The following is a 16594-nucleotide window of genomic DNA, read 5'->3' as shown; positions in this document are numbered from 1 at the left end:
TGATCGCCGTATTAGTGTCCCAGGTGACGCTAGTTAGGCAGGTAGGTATTTAGGTTCGCCGCAGCTTTTTATAGCGCCAGGGACCCCCATATACTACCGCATAAAGCCCCCTGATTGCCCCCTAGTTAACCCTTTCACCAGTGATCACCATATAACTGTTACAGGTGACGCTGGTTGGTTAGTTATTTTTTTATAGTTTCAGGGCACCCGCCATTTATTACCTAATAAAGGTTTAACCCCCTGATCACCCGGCGGGTGTCATTTGTGACTAATAACTGTTAGGGCAGTTAGGGTTAGCCCCCTTTAGTTCTAAGGTACCCCCCTAACCCCCCCAATAAAGGTTTAACCCCGTGATCACCCCCCGTCGCCAGTGTCACTAAGGCTGGGTTCAGATTGCAGCGGTTTGAGAACGGATGTGATTCGCACTGCAGTGCAAATCACATCCGATCTCTGTGCGATTCGAGTTCAGCCATTCGCCGCACCCGCCACACCCGCCGCACCCGCCGCAAATTCGCACGGGACCCTTTTTTTGGCCCGCAGCAGAATCGGATCGCATGGGTGTTCACACCATGCGATCCGAGTTTGCAGATCGCACTGCGATATGCGAACTGATCTGGGGGTGTCAGTAACATTTCACTGACACTCCCAGCAGTTCGCATAGGGCAGTGTGAACTGCCGCCGGGAGGCATGCGATGCGGGAACCCGCCGCGCATTCGTGGCGTTCCCGCATCGCTCCAGTGTGAACCCAGCCTAATAAGCGATCGTTTTTCTGATCGCTGTATTAGTGTCACAGGTGACGCTAGTTAGGCAAGTAGGTATTTAGGTTCGCCGCAGCTTTTTATAGCGCCAGGGACCCCCATATACTACCGCATAAAGCCCCCTGATTGCCCCCTAGTTAACCCTTTCACCAGTGATCACCATATAACTGTTACAGGTGACGCTGGTTGGTTAGTTATTTTTTTATAGTTTCAGGGCACCCGCCATTTATTACCTAGTCTCACTAGTGTACCCCTAAATTTAGGGGTGTCTACTTTCCAAAATGGGGTCATTTGGGGGGGGTTTGTGCCATCTTGGCATTTTATGGCCTTCAAAACTGTAACGCCCTTAGAAAGCCTGAAGGCGGTGCTTGGTTTTCGGGGCCCCGTACGCGGCTAGGCTCCCAAAAAGTCCCACATATGTGGTATCCCCGTACTCAGGAGAAGCAGCAGAATTTATTTTGGGGTGTCATTTCACATATGCCCATGGCATGCGTGAGCAATATATCATTTAGTGACAACTTTGTGAAAAAAAAAAAAAAAAAAAAAAAGTTTGTAATTTTCCCGCAACTTGTGGCAAAATATAAAATATTCCATGGACTCAACATGCCTCTCAGCAAATAGCTTGGGGTGTCTACTTTCTAAAATGGGGTCATTTGTGGGGGTTTTGTGCCATCTTGGCATTTTATGGCCTTCAAAACTGTAATAGGTAGTGAGGAGTGAAGTCAAATATTTACGCCCTTAGAAAGCCTGAAGGCGGTGCTTGGTTTTCGGGGCCCCGTACGCGGCTAGGCTCCCAAAAAGTCCCACATATGTGGTATCCCCGTACTCAGGAGAAGCAGCAGAATTTATTTTGGGGTGTCATTTCACATATGCCCATGGCATGTGTGAGCAATATATCATTTAGTGACAACTTTGTGAAAAAAAAAAAAAAAAAAAAAAGTTTGTAATTTTCCCGCAACTTGTGGCAAAATATAAAATATTCCATGAACTCAACATGCCTCTCAGCAAATAGCTTGGGGTGTCTACTTTCTAAAATGGGGTCATTTGTGGGGGTTTTGTGCCATCTTGGCATTTTATGGCCTTCAAAACTGTAATAGGTAGTGAGAAGTGAACTCAAAAATTTACGCCCTTAGAAAGCCTGAAGGCGGTGCTTGGTTTTCGGGGCCCCGTACGCGGCTAGGCTCCCAAAAAGTCCCACATATGTGGTATCCCCGTACTCAGGAGAAGCAGCAGAATTTATTTTGGGGTGTCATTTCACATACGCCCATAGCATGTGTGAGCAATATATCATTTAGTGACAACTTTGTGTAAAAAAAAAAAAAAAATTTTTTTTTTGTCATTATTCAATCGCTTGAGGCAAAAAAATAAAATATTCAATGGGCTCAACATGCCTCTTATCAATTTCCTTAGGGGGTCTACTTTCCAAAATGGGGTCATTTGGGGGGGTTTTGTACTGCCCTGCCATTTTAGCACCTCAAGAAATGAGATAGGCAGTCGTAAACTAAAAGCTGCGTAAATTCCAGAAAACGTACCTTAGTTTGTAGATGTGACAACTTTTGCGCAAACCAATAAATATACAATTATTGACTTTTTTTTTACCAAAGACATGTGGCTGAATACATTTTGGCCTAAATGTATGACTAAAATTGAGTTTATTGGATTTTTCTAATAACAAAAAGTAGAAAATATCATTTTTTTTCAAAATTTGCGGTCTTTTTACGTTTATATCGCAAAAAATAAAAATCGCAGAGGCAATCAAATACCATCAAAAGAAAGCTCTATTTGTGGGAAGAAAAGGACGCAAATTTTGTTTGGGTACAACATTGCATGACCGCGCAATTACCAGTTAAAGCAGCGCAGTGCCAAAGTGTAAAAAGACCTCTGGTCATTTACCAGCAAAATGGTCCGGTCTGAAAGTGGTTAAAGGGGTTGTAAAGGTAAATGTTCTTTCACCTTAATACATTCTATGCATTAAGGTGAAAAAACATCTCACACTGCCGGTGCCCCCAGTCCCCCCGTTTTACTTACCTGACCCCTCGAAAATCCCGCGCTCGCCTCCGCCGTCCTCTTCGCCGCTTAGCCTGGCCCCTGATTGGCTGGAGTGGATGGATTGAAAGCAGCGCAGCCATTGGCTCGCGCTGCTGTCAATCACATCCAATGACGCAGCACGCCGGGGGTGGGTCTGTGTGATACAGCGAGCGGCTATAGACGCCGGCTGTGTCACAGGAGAGAACCCGCAGGTGCTTCTCGCCATGCGAGGGAGCTCGCATGAACGTGAGAAGTACCTGCGGGAGGAAGCAGAGACAGCCGCCGAGGGACCCCAGAAGAGCAGGTTCGGGGCCACTCAGTGCAAAACAAGCTGCACAGTGGAGGTAAGTATAGCATGTTTTGTTATTTAAAAAAAAAAAAAATGTACTTTACAAACCCTTTAAAGCTGCCTCCTCTGGTAAAAATATTCCTATCATTGCCTCTATCTTGAATACTTCTTGAACTGGTATTTTTGAGGCACTGTGAAGATTAATAGCAACCGCTGCTACTGAGAGAAGTTGCTCGCCTGCCCCCCTTCTGCCCTTTCCTTAACAGAACTTGTGCTATATTGTCACACAACACTTCACATTATGAGAATGGAAGAGGAGCAGATGAATGACTATATCTCCCTTGCCCATTCAGAGAACGCAAAACATTGTGGGAAAATAGTATTATCGTTTTTTTGACAGGGGGGGGGGCAGGCAAGCGACACAACTTTGCTCAGCAGCAACGTTCTCAGCAATGGAAAACAGCCACTCCGGGCAATATCAAGCAACCACCTCTGAAAAAAGCAGCCATCTGCAGGTAATTGGATACACACTATTCCAAAAACTAACTAGCGCAAGCTCATGAACTTGACTTTGTATCCACCACTTGCAATCACCTATTCAGCACAGCTTAGACAGGGGGAGGGAGGCGCAGTACAAGGCACCAGTTAGTGCCACAGTGCCCATGTGCTAATAAAGAGCATAGGAATAGGAGGGGAGAGCAGAGTAAGCGATGAGCCCATCGATGTTCAGCTTCTCATTTCACTGCCCAATCACAGGGTGGAGGAGGAGCCAGATGTTAAAGTGTAACTAAACTGCAGCAGATGGAAATCCAGTCTTCTGTCCTGCCAGACAGGGATATGTTGAGTGACATAGGGCTGGATGGACAAAATAATTTATTTATATATATATATATATATATATAATGTGTGTATATATATATATATATATATATATATATATATATATATATATATATATATATAATGTATATATAAAAACGTTTCTTTCACTCATGGTTAGTGTTTATCAGTCAACTGTGTTTACTCTTTTTAACCACCTCAATACCAGGCACTTAAACACCTTCCTGCCCAGAGCAATTTTGAGCTTTCTGCGCTGTCGAATTTGAATGACAATTGCGCGGTCATGCTACACTGTACCCAAATTACATTTTTATCATTTTTTTTCCCACAAATAGAGCTTTCTTTTGGTGGTATTTGATCACCTCTACGGTTTTTATTTTTTGCTAAACAAATAAAAAAAGACCGAAAATTTTGAAAAAAAATATATATTTTTTTGTTTCAGTTTCAAAACGTTGTAAATAAGTAAGTTTTATCCTTCACTGATTGGCACTGGTGGGGCGGCACTGACGGGCACTGATAAGGCGGCACTGATGAGGTGGCACCAATGAAGTGGCACTGATGAGGTGGCATTGATGGGCACTGATAGTTGGCATGGATGGGCACTGATAGTTGGCACGGATGGGCACTGATAGGCGGCATTGTATTGTACTGATGGATGCCAATCAGTGCCAAACAATGCATGCCATTCAGTGATGCCCATTGTGGGCACTGATTTGCATCCATTGTGGGCACTGACTGGCATCCCTGGTGGTCTAGGGTGGCATACCTGGTGCTGGGTATCCCTGGTGGTCTAGTGGCATCCCTGGTGGTCCAGTGTGGGCATCCTCCGGGGGGGCTGCACTGATAGAGGAGCAGCCGATCAGCTCTCCTCTACTCGCGTCTGACAGACGCGAGTGAGGAAAAGCCGATCACCGTCTCTTCCTATTTACACTGTGATCAGCCGTGATTGGTAAAGAGTTTCCATCTGAGACTCTTTACCGAGATCATAGTTGTGGTGTGTCAGACTGACACCCTGCAACAACGATGCGCGTCCAATCCTGAGGACGTCCTATGATGCCCAGTCATGATTTTGAAACCACTTTGCAGCCGTCATTTGCCTATAGGGTGGGCGGCAAGTGGTTAAATCATAATGGCAACAGAAACTATCCAAATGACCCAGATCAAAAATGTACATACCCTGGTGATTTTGGCCTGATAACATGCACACAATTTCACACAAAGAGGTTTGAATGGCTGTTAAAGGTAACCACCCTCACCTGTGATCTGTTTGCCTGTAATTAGTTTGTGTGTATAAAAGGTAAATGAGTTTCTGGACTCCTGACAGACCCTTGCATCTTTCATCTAGTGCTGCACTGACGTTTCTGGATCCTGAGTCATGGGGAAAGCAAAAGAATTGTCAAAGGATCTGCGGGAAAAGGTAGTTGAACTGTATAAAACAGGAAATGGATATAAAAAGATATCCAAGGAATTGAGAATGCCAATCGGCAGTGTTCAAACGCTAATCAAGAAGTGGAAAATGAGAGGTGTAGACCAACTAAAATTTTAGCTACAACTATGAGGAAAATTGTTTGGGATGCAAAGAAAAACCTGCAAATGACTTCAGGGGAAATACAGGGCTCTCTGGAAACATGTGGTGCGGCTGTTTCAAGATAAGGAGGCACTTGAAGAAAGATGGTCTGCATGGTCGAGTCGCCAGAAGAAAGCCATTACTACGCAAATGCCACAAGGTATCCCACTTACAATACACCAGACAGCACAGAGACAAGCCTCAAACCTTCTGGCACAAAGTCATTTGGAGTGATGAGACCAAAATCGAGCTTTTTGGCCACAACCTTAAAGCTACATTTGGAGAGGAGTCAACCAGGCCTATGATGAAAGGTACACCATTCCTACTGTGAAACACAGATGTGGATTGCTGATGTTTTGGGGATGTGTGAGCTACAAAGGCACATGAAATTTGGTCAAAATTGATGGCAAGATGAATGCAGTATGTTTGTATTCATCAGCCAGGAAGCTGCACATGGGATGTACTTGGACATTCCAATATGACAATGATCCAAAACACAAGGCCAAGTCGACCTGTCATTGGCTACAGCAGAATAAAGGGCAGGTTCTGGAGTGGCCATCTCAATCTCCTGACCTCAATATCATTGAGCCACTCTGGGGAGATCTCAAACATGCAGTTCATGCAAGACAGCCCAAGAATTTACAAGAACTGAAGGCTTTTTGCCAAGAGGAATGGGCAGCTTTACCATCTGAGAAGATCAAGAGCTTCATCCACAAATGCCACAAAAGACTTCAAGCTGTCATTGATGTTAAAGGGGGCAATATATGGTATTAAGAACTCAATACTTATTTGACCCGCTGTATATACAATTTGTGTATTTGGTTAACTCGGCATTTTAGCTTTATTATTTATCTATTAAGAATAGTTATTATGGAAGTACATCAACTGTGTAAGGCAGACATACAGCTGAACTCAATTGGCCACTATTTACAGTGGCTGTTTAATAATGACCTTTCACTAGTCATGATTACTCGTCATACTACTTTGTGGAACAACTAGGGATGTTCTTAAAATGTTTTTGTGTGTGCACATTTTTTAATAGGTGCGTGCCGAATAAATAGACTCAGATCGATCATTTTTTTTTTTTTTAAAGTGTCTTTTCACAGATAAAATGCTTTTTCTTCTGTCAGTTGCCATGGTTACAAGGCTACATGATCGTTTCAAGAGCAGTTTTGCTTTGCTGGAAAACAATTGCTTTGTTAGCAGTGGCATTATCTGCATATTTTTATGGTGATAATTGATTTCTAATTATTTTTAATTTTTTGTAGCACTCGTCACCTCTGCTTTGTTTCTATGTTGTTGAACCATAATTTATTCCACAGTGAATAAAAGAAAGAATTTAAGCAAATGTAATTCTATTTTGAACCTTATTGTTGAGATGGTAAAGGTCATTAATTAAAAGCTCATTAAAAACTAGCTTGTATAAAACACAGTAGACAAATGCTTACATTTGAATATAGCATGTTATTAGGAACAGAAAACGAGCAATCCTCAGGTTGCTAAAGATTAAAAAATATATTTGTATAATTCCTCTAAAAGTAAGCTTGTGGAGATTCCATTTCAGAGTCCAACTCCTTCCGGATGGATCATAAAAATAAGCAACTCAGATTAGGGTCTACCTTACATTAAATATTTCAGGCCTGTGTCCAAATTCATTGTTATTGGTCCATTTCTCCAGTAAAATCAAATTGAGCTACCCTGTTTGGTGTCTACCTCAATCCCGGAATCAAAAATGTATTATATTGCAGCTTACACATCATTACATGTGGTAGCTGCATCCATTTAGTGCCCTCGCACTGGATGAAGGAGCATGACAGCTGAATTGTTAGTCTGGGGGGAGGGCAGTATTAGATTTCATAGCAGATTTAAATACACTAACATATTGAAGCCAAACTCCAGCTAGTACGTTATAAGCAGTTACAGCAAACAGTTTTTTGTTTTTGTTTTTTCTCCTTTTTGGGGTAAAGGTTTTACATAAATAAAATGTGATCATTGTAAGAACCCCTGCTATTGTTAAATGGTTTGTCTCATCTCTGTAACTGATACATGGTGAGCTTGTTTTTTTGAAGAACAGAATTACTGGCTAGATCACTAGATGAAAGTAGAAGAATAAAACCCTAAAAAAGAAATGGTAAAATGTGATATAATGTTTGCTATTGGATTTAGTGCTGATTTAAATATTTCAGGACCATGTCCAAGCATAATGGCAGCAAACACTTCTGGTGTGGTACAGATTTTGTCACTATCTTCCCAGGTATGGCCACTACCCCAAGTAACAGTAACATTGGTAAAAAAAAAATGTTAGTCTATGACTAGGCACATGTGGGGTCATGGGGACCCTGTATAATTGCTGGTATGCATTGTTTTCCCACTTTTGTATAGGTGTTTGAAATTAAATGTTTGAAAAGAAATGGCTTGGTTGCTGACATATTAAACAAATGTTTCATAAGCATTTATGTACTATTTAAGTTATTGAATGTTGTATGATTCTTAGACTGAGCCAAGAGGAATGTAGTTGTCAGTCTAGGGGGTGCAGTGTTCTTTTACGTACATATGATCACAAGGTTAAGGTGGAATGCCTGGAAATCGCTAAATGCACACTAGAAGCATACATGTTTACTGCAGAACCTAAACACTAGGATCATGATTATGTGGTTATGTTTTCTAAAAGAACAACCTCTTCCTGAAATGTCCACTTTAGTGTCAACTCGGACAAGGCAGAAGGTGTGGGTGAGGTGGGGACAGAGGGCATGTCTAGCTAGTGAAACAGCCATATTTCTGCTGAGCATACCACCTACTAGCTTTATTGTATTTATGAAGTATGGTTTCCTTAATCATACAGTACAGGACACAGGCTTCCCTTAATCAAGAGCATGGGTTATATGATGCCACCACATTTTTTGGGGCAACCAAAAAAAACCCTCCCACTCTGCAATTTTGCAGGGTTTTTTTTCCCAGTGTCCTAAAGGTATGGATAACTTCTCTACTGAGAGCTGGTTTCTGGCCTAATATTCTTATGTACACCTGGAAGACTGAGCAGACTGCACTTGGTTCTTCACACAGATAAATGTTTTCTTTACCTAGCTTCATCTACAGCCAATATGGCAAATTGTTGCAGCTTGGAACTTCCGCTTTAAGTACTCGTGACCTCCTGACATGCCACATTTAGCATGTCATTTTTTTTTGGTGGGGGGGACCAGGTACCTAGTTTTCACAGGTACCCAGCTCCCACTTCCTCACCTGGTGCCAGAAGGAAGTTCACCTCTCCCCCCCCCCCTGCAATCTTCTGGGACACATCACACAGGTCCCAGAAGATTGCCCGGCCATTCATAATGCAATGTGGCTCGCTCATGCGCACTCACACTTGCAATGCCGTCACTGCAGAGAGGAGGGGGAGTGAAGTGAGGCTTTGGGCCGCCACATCACTGGACCGTGGGACAGGTGAGTGTCTGTTAAATTCAGCAGCTACACTTTTTGTAGCTGCTGACTTTTAAATGGGTGGAATTCCGCTTCAGATCTGGGGAAGGGTACAGAAAAATGTCTGCAGCATTAAAGCTCCCAATGAGCATAGCCAAACTGAGCAATCGGGGAGAACATTTTTTATTTTTAATACATTTCAAAGATTTAAAATAAATTTCTTTTACGTTGTCATCATGGGGTATTGTTTGTAGAATTTTGAGGGAAATAATGAATTGAATCCATTTTGGAATAAGGCTGTAATATAACAAAATGTGGAAAAAGTGAAGTGCTGTGAATACTTTACCGGATGCACTGTATATTGTTTAATTCATCCTTGCATGTTTTAGTATTTACTTTTGAATTTACAAATGAACATATTCCAATTTTAATAAAATATTCTTCCTCGTTTCTAGGTTGATGTTGCTGTTGTACATTTTACACCCTTAATACAGCCAAAAATTGAGCAGCCATTCAAACTTGTAGAAAAGGTAGTCCAGAGTGTTTTCCAGTACAGAAGAAAACACTGCCACCATGGACTTTCGTAAGTTTTGCCTGTGTCTGTGTTTAGTTTATTTTCTTCATATTTTCATATAGTCTTTATATATAGTTTAGTTTGTCATTCACCTGATCATTTACTCTTTTACACTGCATATTCTGCAGCCCTAAGGCTAGTCTGTTAAATGACAATTACAGGTATAAAATGGCAATAAAGTAGTGATAAACAAAAAAGAGCATAATGCATTTTATCCACTTATGGTCTCATACTTGCATAACCCTTATGGACAAGAGTAGTTTTTACATTTCCATAGGCCTGTTGTTCATGTTTTAATTTCATAAGATAACAATGAAGCACATACATGTTTTTTGCGGCCAAACTAGGCTTTATTTTTAACATAGAACGACACATGAATGACAGTCTGAAAGGGTTGCACACCCCAATACAAGTGTTTAAAAAAAAATGGAGGATTCCCCATGGGGCATTTTAACCACTTGCTTACTGGGCACTTAAACCCCCCTCAGTCCCAGACCAATTTTCAGCTTTCAGCGCTGATGCACTTTGAATGACAATTGCGCGGTCATACAACACTGTACCCAAATGAAATTTTTATCATTTTTTTCCCACAAATAGAGCTTTATTTTGGTGGTATTTAGTTACAGCTCGGAGTTTTATTTTTTGCTAAACAAACAAAAAAAGATGCAAAAAAAAAAAAAATCATGTTTTAATAGTTTGTTATACAATTTTGCAAACGGGTCATTTTTCTCCTTCATTGAAGTGCGCTGATTAGGCGGCACTGATGGCTGCATTGGTGGGCACTGATGGGCTGCATTGGTGGGCACTGATAGGCTGCATTGGTGGGCACTGATAGGCTGCACTGGTGGGCACTGATAGGCATAGTTAAGGCGGCACTAATAGGCACAGATAAGGCGGCACCGATCGGCACAGATAAGGTGGCACTGATGGGCAAAGATGGGCACAGATAAGATGGCATGGATGGGTGGCACGGATGGGTGGCACAGATGGGCACTGATAGGTACCACTGATAGATGGGACTGGGCACTGATAGGTGGCACTGATAGGTGGCACTGCTGGGCACTGATGGGCGGCACTGCTGGGCACTGATGGGCGGCACTGCTGGGCACTGATGGGCGGCACTGGGGTGCAGCACCTTTAAGGAAGATTGTGGGCACTGTGGGTGGCACTGTTGGTGGCACTGCTGGATGGCACTGTGGGTGGCATTGTGGGTGGCACTGTGGGTGGTGCTGTGGGCACTATGGGCACTGATGGGGGGCACTTACTTTCATTCAGGATGGCACTGCGGTGGGCAGGTGGGCACTGGCAGGAGGCAGGTGGTCAGCTGTATTGCTGGCCGTGATCGGGACTGATGTCCCGATCACGGCCGCTGGTGATCGGCTTTTTTTTTCTCTCCTCGCGCTGTCAGCGCGAGGAGGAATAATAGCCGATTACCGGCTCCGTTCTGTCACATGATCAGCTGTCATTGGCTGACAGCTGATCACGTGATAAGGGGTCGGGATCGACCCCTTGCACGGATCGGTGATCAGGCGAGTCTCGTGGACTCGCCGATCACAGAGCGCGCCGCGCGCGCCCCTCAGGGGGCGCGCAGGCCGCTCGTAACCGGGACGACGTCAATAGACGTAGTCCCGGAAAAGTAGATCCGCGCTAATGCCGTCATTTGGCAATAGCGCGGATCTCAAGTGGTTAACATCAAGTAAGTAAGAGTCAATGATTCATAAAAATCACTAATTTTTATTATCAAAAGACGGTTGGACATGAATCATGGGGAATCCTCCATTTTTTTTTTCCCCAAAAACTAGGCTTTATTTTGGCAATGTTGTGCTGCAAAAATTATTTTATTGTGTAAACTATAGACAATAAGATGTAACAAATAAATTAAACGTGCACACTGTAAATCTGGCACTAGTGTGTTTTCTGGGGGAGTTCCAGTGATGTCACGACTCCGCCTCCTACACTCCAGTTTATAAACACACCCACTGTCTGGAGATTTACAGAGAGCTGCGACACGCGCAGAGATGAAAATACTGCGGCAAAAATACAGCGCTGTGGATTTTTATTGAATGTACTATAAACTGGTGCATGTATTTGAGAACTGATGCATAGGAGGTTTATAACCACTTTAAGTTTTGTGTTACTTTTTTTTTTTAGTTTGCATAAAAAAAACTAATGAAATATAAATAAATTACAGCTAGAGTAGAGTTAACAAAGGGTATTCAAGGAACAAAATAGAAATACGCTTTATTAAAACTTTTTTTTAATTGTAAGATTTCTTTAACCAACCTTCCCCCCCCCCCAGCCATTGTACTAAATTGCCCATTAGGGGGAATTGTTTTTCAAAGTGAACGTTTTAAAACTTTCCTTTTGCGTTCTGTTTGAGCACGCGATGCCTATAATCCACTTTGTTATTGGTCTTACACTGAATGCACAGGGCCAATAAGATTGGCTCTTCCTGTGATGGACAATCACAGAGATCCCAAAGTAAACAGTACTATTTACATTTAGGCGCCCGCCCCTTCTCACAATGAAGGAAGTCAATGGAGCCAGTGTTGAATTGTTTTTAAAGGGAGGTTTAAAGCGCCAGTGGCCACCAATGATGGGGAAGGAGGTTTAAAATGCCCCCTAACCATCAATGATAAAGGTGTTTTGAGTTTATCCAATTACATCTAGCCATTGCACACAACGCAGTTTCAGTTTCCAGGAGGAATTTTTCCGCTAATAACAGATAGCTTACCTTGCCTTAAGTAGGTAGCTTTTAAATGCTAAGCGCACCTAAACCATGTCAACACCAGCTTATGTCTTCACAAAAAAATGCAGCAAAAATAAAATCATTATGTCTATTTTGTGGTATCTGTTTAATCCTGGTGTTTTTATTTGATAAGTCTTATAACAGACAGTAAAGGATATTTTGCAATGACCTTTTACAGAGTATCAAATAACTTGAGTGCCTGCTGCACCCATTTGATTGGGCTGCCTATCGCACCACAATGGATATAAAATTGTTTCTGCCGAAAGTTTGGAAGTGCATGGAAACACAGTAGTGGTTTACTGTTTGTTGTGGTGCACTGCGATGCAGGTGCATTGGGTACCATGAACAATGAATGACAACCCAGCATTCTTAATATGTCTTGCAATATGTTAAAGTAACAGCATGTTACACTGGTATGAATGAGCTGTAAAGAATCAAGGTAGTTGTTCTGGGACAGCCCCCCCCCCCCGACCCCCCCGGTAAGGAGGGTAATAGAAATCAGCTGTTCTAATCAGTTTAGGTGAGTTTGCTATTTATACAACGGTATTTTACTGCTTTTCTTTTTAGCATTAACATGTTCCATACAAATGATTTAGCACCACAAAATGATACTTGGTTCTGTATTCTCTAAAAGGGGCAGTACTGGTAGGTGGGTAGGGGGTAGAATCAAGAGAAGGTGGTCAGAGGTGGGTAGGGGTCAGAGACAAGGGGTGACTCAGATGGGGGGAGTTCCTGCACCTATTCTCAGAGAAAAAAAGCCCTGGTTATGTTGAAATTCAGTGTGGCCCGAATGAAAGGGATTTTTGGAAGAGCTGTGAAGGTGAGCAGCTGAAGCCCATTTGACTCATCTGTGATTTGTAATGACTCTGGCCTCTATCAGTCCATAGCCTAGCCGACAGGGGGGACATCAGCTTTGTTGCTTCCTAAGAGCAGACAACCAAGATGGATCAATGAGTAGACAAAGGTTATGCCATCCAGTCAGATAATAAGACTGTAAAATTCCAGGAAATTCTGCTGGCCCATTGTGACACTTGCAATTCTGTCACTGGAGAGCTATTATTATAGAGAGGGCAGAGACACTACTCATTTGGCCAGTGTTTCTGCTTCACTGATGGAAATGCAGCAGAATCTTCCTTCCCAGAATGGGAGCTATACCTCACTCAACTGACCAGGGAGTAATGTCAGGAAAAGGGTAAGTATTTTCTCTGCTTTGCATAGGGATTCTGAGGATCACAAGTCAGACGTAAGCCCCATACACACTATCAGCTTTTCTGCTGTTTTTTTTTTTCCTTCAGATTTACCAAAACCATATAATATGAGGTCAAACCTCAGGCGTTTCAATTTGTATGCAATCAGGCAGGCCCTTGCACTACATGGTTTTGGTAAATCTGAAGACAAAAATCAGCAGAAAATCTGATAGTGTGTATGTGGCTTTAGGCCTGAAGGTTTACAAAGTCCATGTTTGTTTTTTTGTTTTTTCTTTCAAAATAATTACTAATGTAGTTTAATTCTTCCCTTTATAAACTCCTTCTGTAGATTACTATTTCCAGAAGACCAGCGTAAAGAACTCACTAGGACAACTCTAATGCTGGCTAATGTTGAACAAACATTGCGACCAACAGAACTGACGATTAAACATTTCCGTGATTTATGCTGTGCATACAGAGAACTGTGCGACAAGGATCCTGAGCTTTTTTCTTATAACTTCCGAGAAGAGCTTCGTCAGAAAAAGCTGAAAATGAACCCAGAGTTAATTAAAGAAGAGGAAATCATAACAGGAACAGTATGAAAACGTAGGACTGAAATAGTTTTTTGTATAGTGTTTCTCACTGCAAATGTAACATTTAAAAATGTGTGCTGATCCTCGAAGTAAAGGTCATTGATCTCAAATATGTTAAAAATATATATATATTGTTCACAATGGGGATGTCTACAATACCAGGAAGTCTATTCCTCTCATTGCTTTATATGCTGACCTTTGATAGAGGCATTCTGTAACTAAAGATATTGATTGTGCATGTCACATTTTTCGAACAGTTTTTGTTACCTTGTTTTCAGATAAAGTTTCTATATATTTGACCCTACAGGTGTCTAATGTTGTGTATGGTCCCACCAGGACATTTTCTTCCTATGCAGATTTCTGCCTTTGTAGTTTATCCAAATTTTTCAATTTGCTCCACAGTCCTATTATAATTATAAAAACAGGATTATCGTAATCGTACATAGGGTGTGTATTCATAGAACATGGCCGCAGATCCCCAAGCAATAAACTAAGGAGTGGACAAGAATAGCAAAAAGACCCACAAGCAAACTAGGGTCATGGAGATGGGCTTCCTCCCTGAAGAAGTGTTTTAAACTAGTTCTTTTTATTTCTCTTCACTACTTTGACTGACACGACTATTAAGATCCAACTACTTATTGCCTCAGGACTCAGTTGCTCTTCCTGGATTGGCTGCTCTCAACTTATAACTTCGAATTGTACCTGGACCCCACCTGAGCAGGGCCAGCTTGTAATGTTTGCTTTGGACAGTGGACCCTACATTTGGAGCTAACCTTGGCATGTTGTTTAGCGAGTGTTGTAGGTTGCAAGGTGTTGTGCAGATTCAGGGCTGTGTTCCATTCTTATGGCACCCAAATGATCTCTCCAAGGGTATTCTTACTGTATCGGGTGAAGTTTGGTCTTCTTATGGAACCTGCGACATGAATAAGGTTTTTATTCATTTTGAACACATCTGCTTCTCCAAAGACATAGACCCAGGACAAGTTATAGCAGCATTTATTTTGTGAATACCCCACGGGGATCCCCTCACTCAAGCTATAGACAGCACCAAGAAATACAAGCAAAACCGCTGATGGTGACAGCTGTTCTGCACTGAAGCAAGGCCCTGTGTTAACACTGCCCCCTTTTAGGTACATAACAAACTGCCTATCTGACTAAGCCATACTTTGCTGCGACTATGCATGATTTTTTTTGTGAAATTCTCTGCTCTTCTGAAGCCTTCAGTCTCCTAGCTTCAAAAACACCCTTCTCTCCACCACCTAAATTTGTTCAGGAGTAGGACACTGATCCTCTTAACCTCTTTAACCACTTGCCAACCACCTCACGACGATATACGGGCACGGGCAGGCAAAGTAATGTACGGGTACGTCACTTGCCTCCTGCGGGCGGGGGGCACATCGCTATGGGAGCATCGCTCCGGGTGCCCGAGGCGGTCGGCATCGTTCCGGGAGCAATCCATGCGGAGGGGGAGGCAACAGATTCATGGCCACCCCCTCGCGAACGCTCCTGGTGAATGGGAAACTACCCCTGCTTCTGTAATGTAAACAGAAACAATGTAATCTCTCCTCGTGGAGCCTTTTTGTCTCGACTCTCGAAGAGAGAAGACATCAATGTGGGTTGCACCAACACTACACTAACAGTAGAACACGCAGGCACACTTTTCACCCCCCCCCCCCCCCGATCACCTCCCTGCACCCCCCCCCCCCCCCCCCGATCACCTCCCTGCACCCCCTGTCATAGTGACACCAATAGCAGTTTTTTTGCTGATTACTGCATTGGTGTCATTTGTGACTGTTATAAGTGGTAGGGCAGTTAGTGGTAGGCCCCTTTAGGTCTAGGATACCGCCTTAACTCCTCTAATAAAGGTTTAACCCCGTGATCATCCCCCATCGCCACTAAGCAATCTTTTTCTGAACCCTGTATTAGTGTCACAGGTGACGCTAGTTAGGCATTTAGCTTCACTGTCAGCTTTTTATAGCGTCAGGTACCCCCATATACTACCTAATAAAGGTTTTAACCCCCTGATTGTGCCCTAGTTAACCCTTTCACCAGGGATCACCGTATAACTGTTACGGGTGACGCTGGTTATTTAGTTTGTTTTTTATAGTGTCAGAGCACCCTCTGTTTATTTCCTAATAAAGGTTTAACCCCCTGATCACCCAGCGGGTGATCTAAGTTAGGTTTTAGGGTCTGTGTCGCCCCAGGCAGTGTCAGGTTAGTACCAGTACCGATAACCCCCACGCATGCAGCATACACCTCCCTTAGTGTATAGTATCTGAATGGATCGATATCTGATCAGATCTATACTAACGTCTCCAGCAGTTTAGGGTTCCCAAAAGCGCAGTGTTAGCGGGATCAGCCCAGATACCTGCTAGAACCTGCGTTTTTGCCCCTCTGCCCAGCCCACCCAAGTGCAGTATCGATCGGTCGATTACTGTCACTTACAAAACACTAAACACACATAACTGCAGCGTTTGCAGAGTCAGGCCTGATCCCTGTGATCGCTACCAGTTTTTTTGGTAGAGTTTTGATATAGTCGCTAACAATCAGGAGCTTTTTTACCTGTGAGTCTCACTAGTGTACCACTAAATT

General features: G+C 42.8%; 1 protein-coding gene across 1 annotated transcript in view; it reads left to right on the top strand.

The window, feature by feature from the left end:
* TFB1M (transcription factor B1, mitochondrial) overlaps positions 1-14306 on the top strand; it is a 99744-nt gene extending 85438 nt beyond the window's left edge. The window contains exons 7-8 of the mRNA XM_077486249.1: positions 9355-9482; positions 13759-14306. Of these exons, the coding sequence (XP_077342375.1) occupies positions 9355-9482; positions 13759-14011 (381 nt within the window). The 3' untranslated portion in view covers positions 14012-14306. The remainder of the gene's footprint in view (positions 1-9354; positions 9483-13758) is intronic.
* Positions 14307-16594: the final 2288 nt, after the last annotated feature.

Source organism: Lithobates pipiens, unplaced genomic scaffold (assembly GCF_037356315.1).
Source record: "Lithobates pipiens isolate NorthernLeopardFrog02 unplaced genomic scaffold, aLitPip1_a1.2 Scaffold_18, whole genome shotgun sequence".
Classification (NCBI taxonomy): Eukaryota; Metazoa; Chordata; class Amphibia; order Anura; family Ranidae; genus Lithobates; species Lithobates pipiens.
This window is presented reverse-complemented; position numbering and strand designations above follow the sequence as displayed.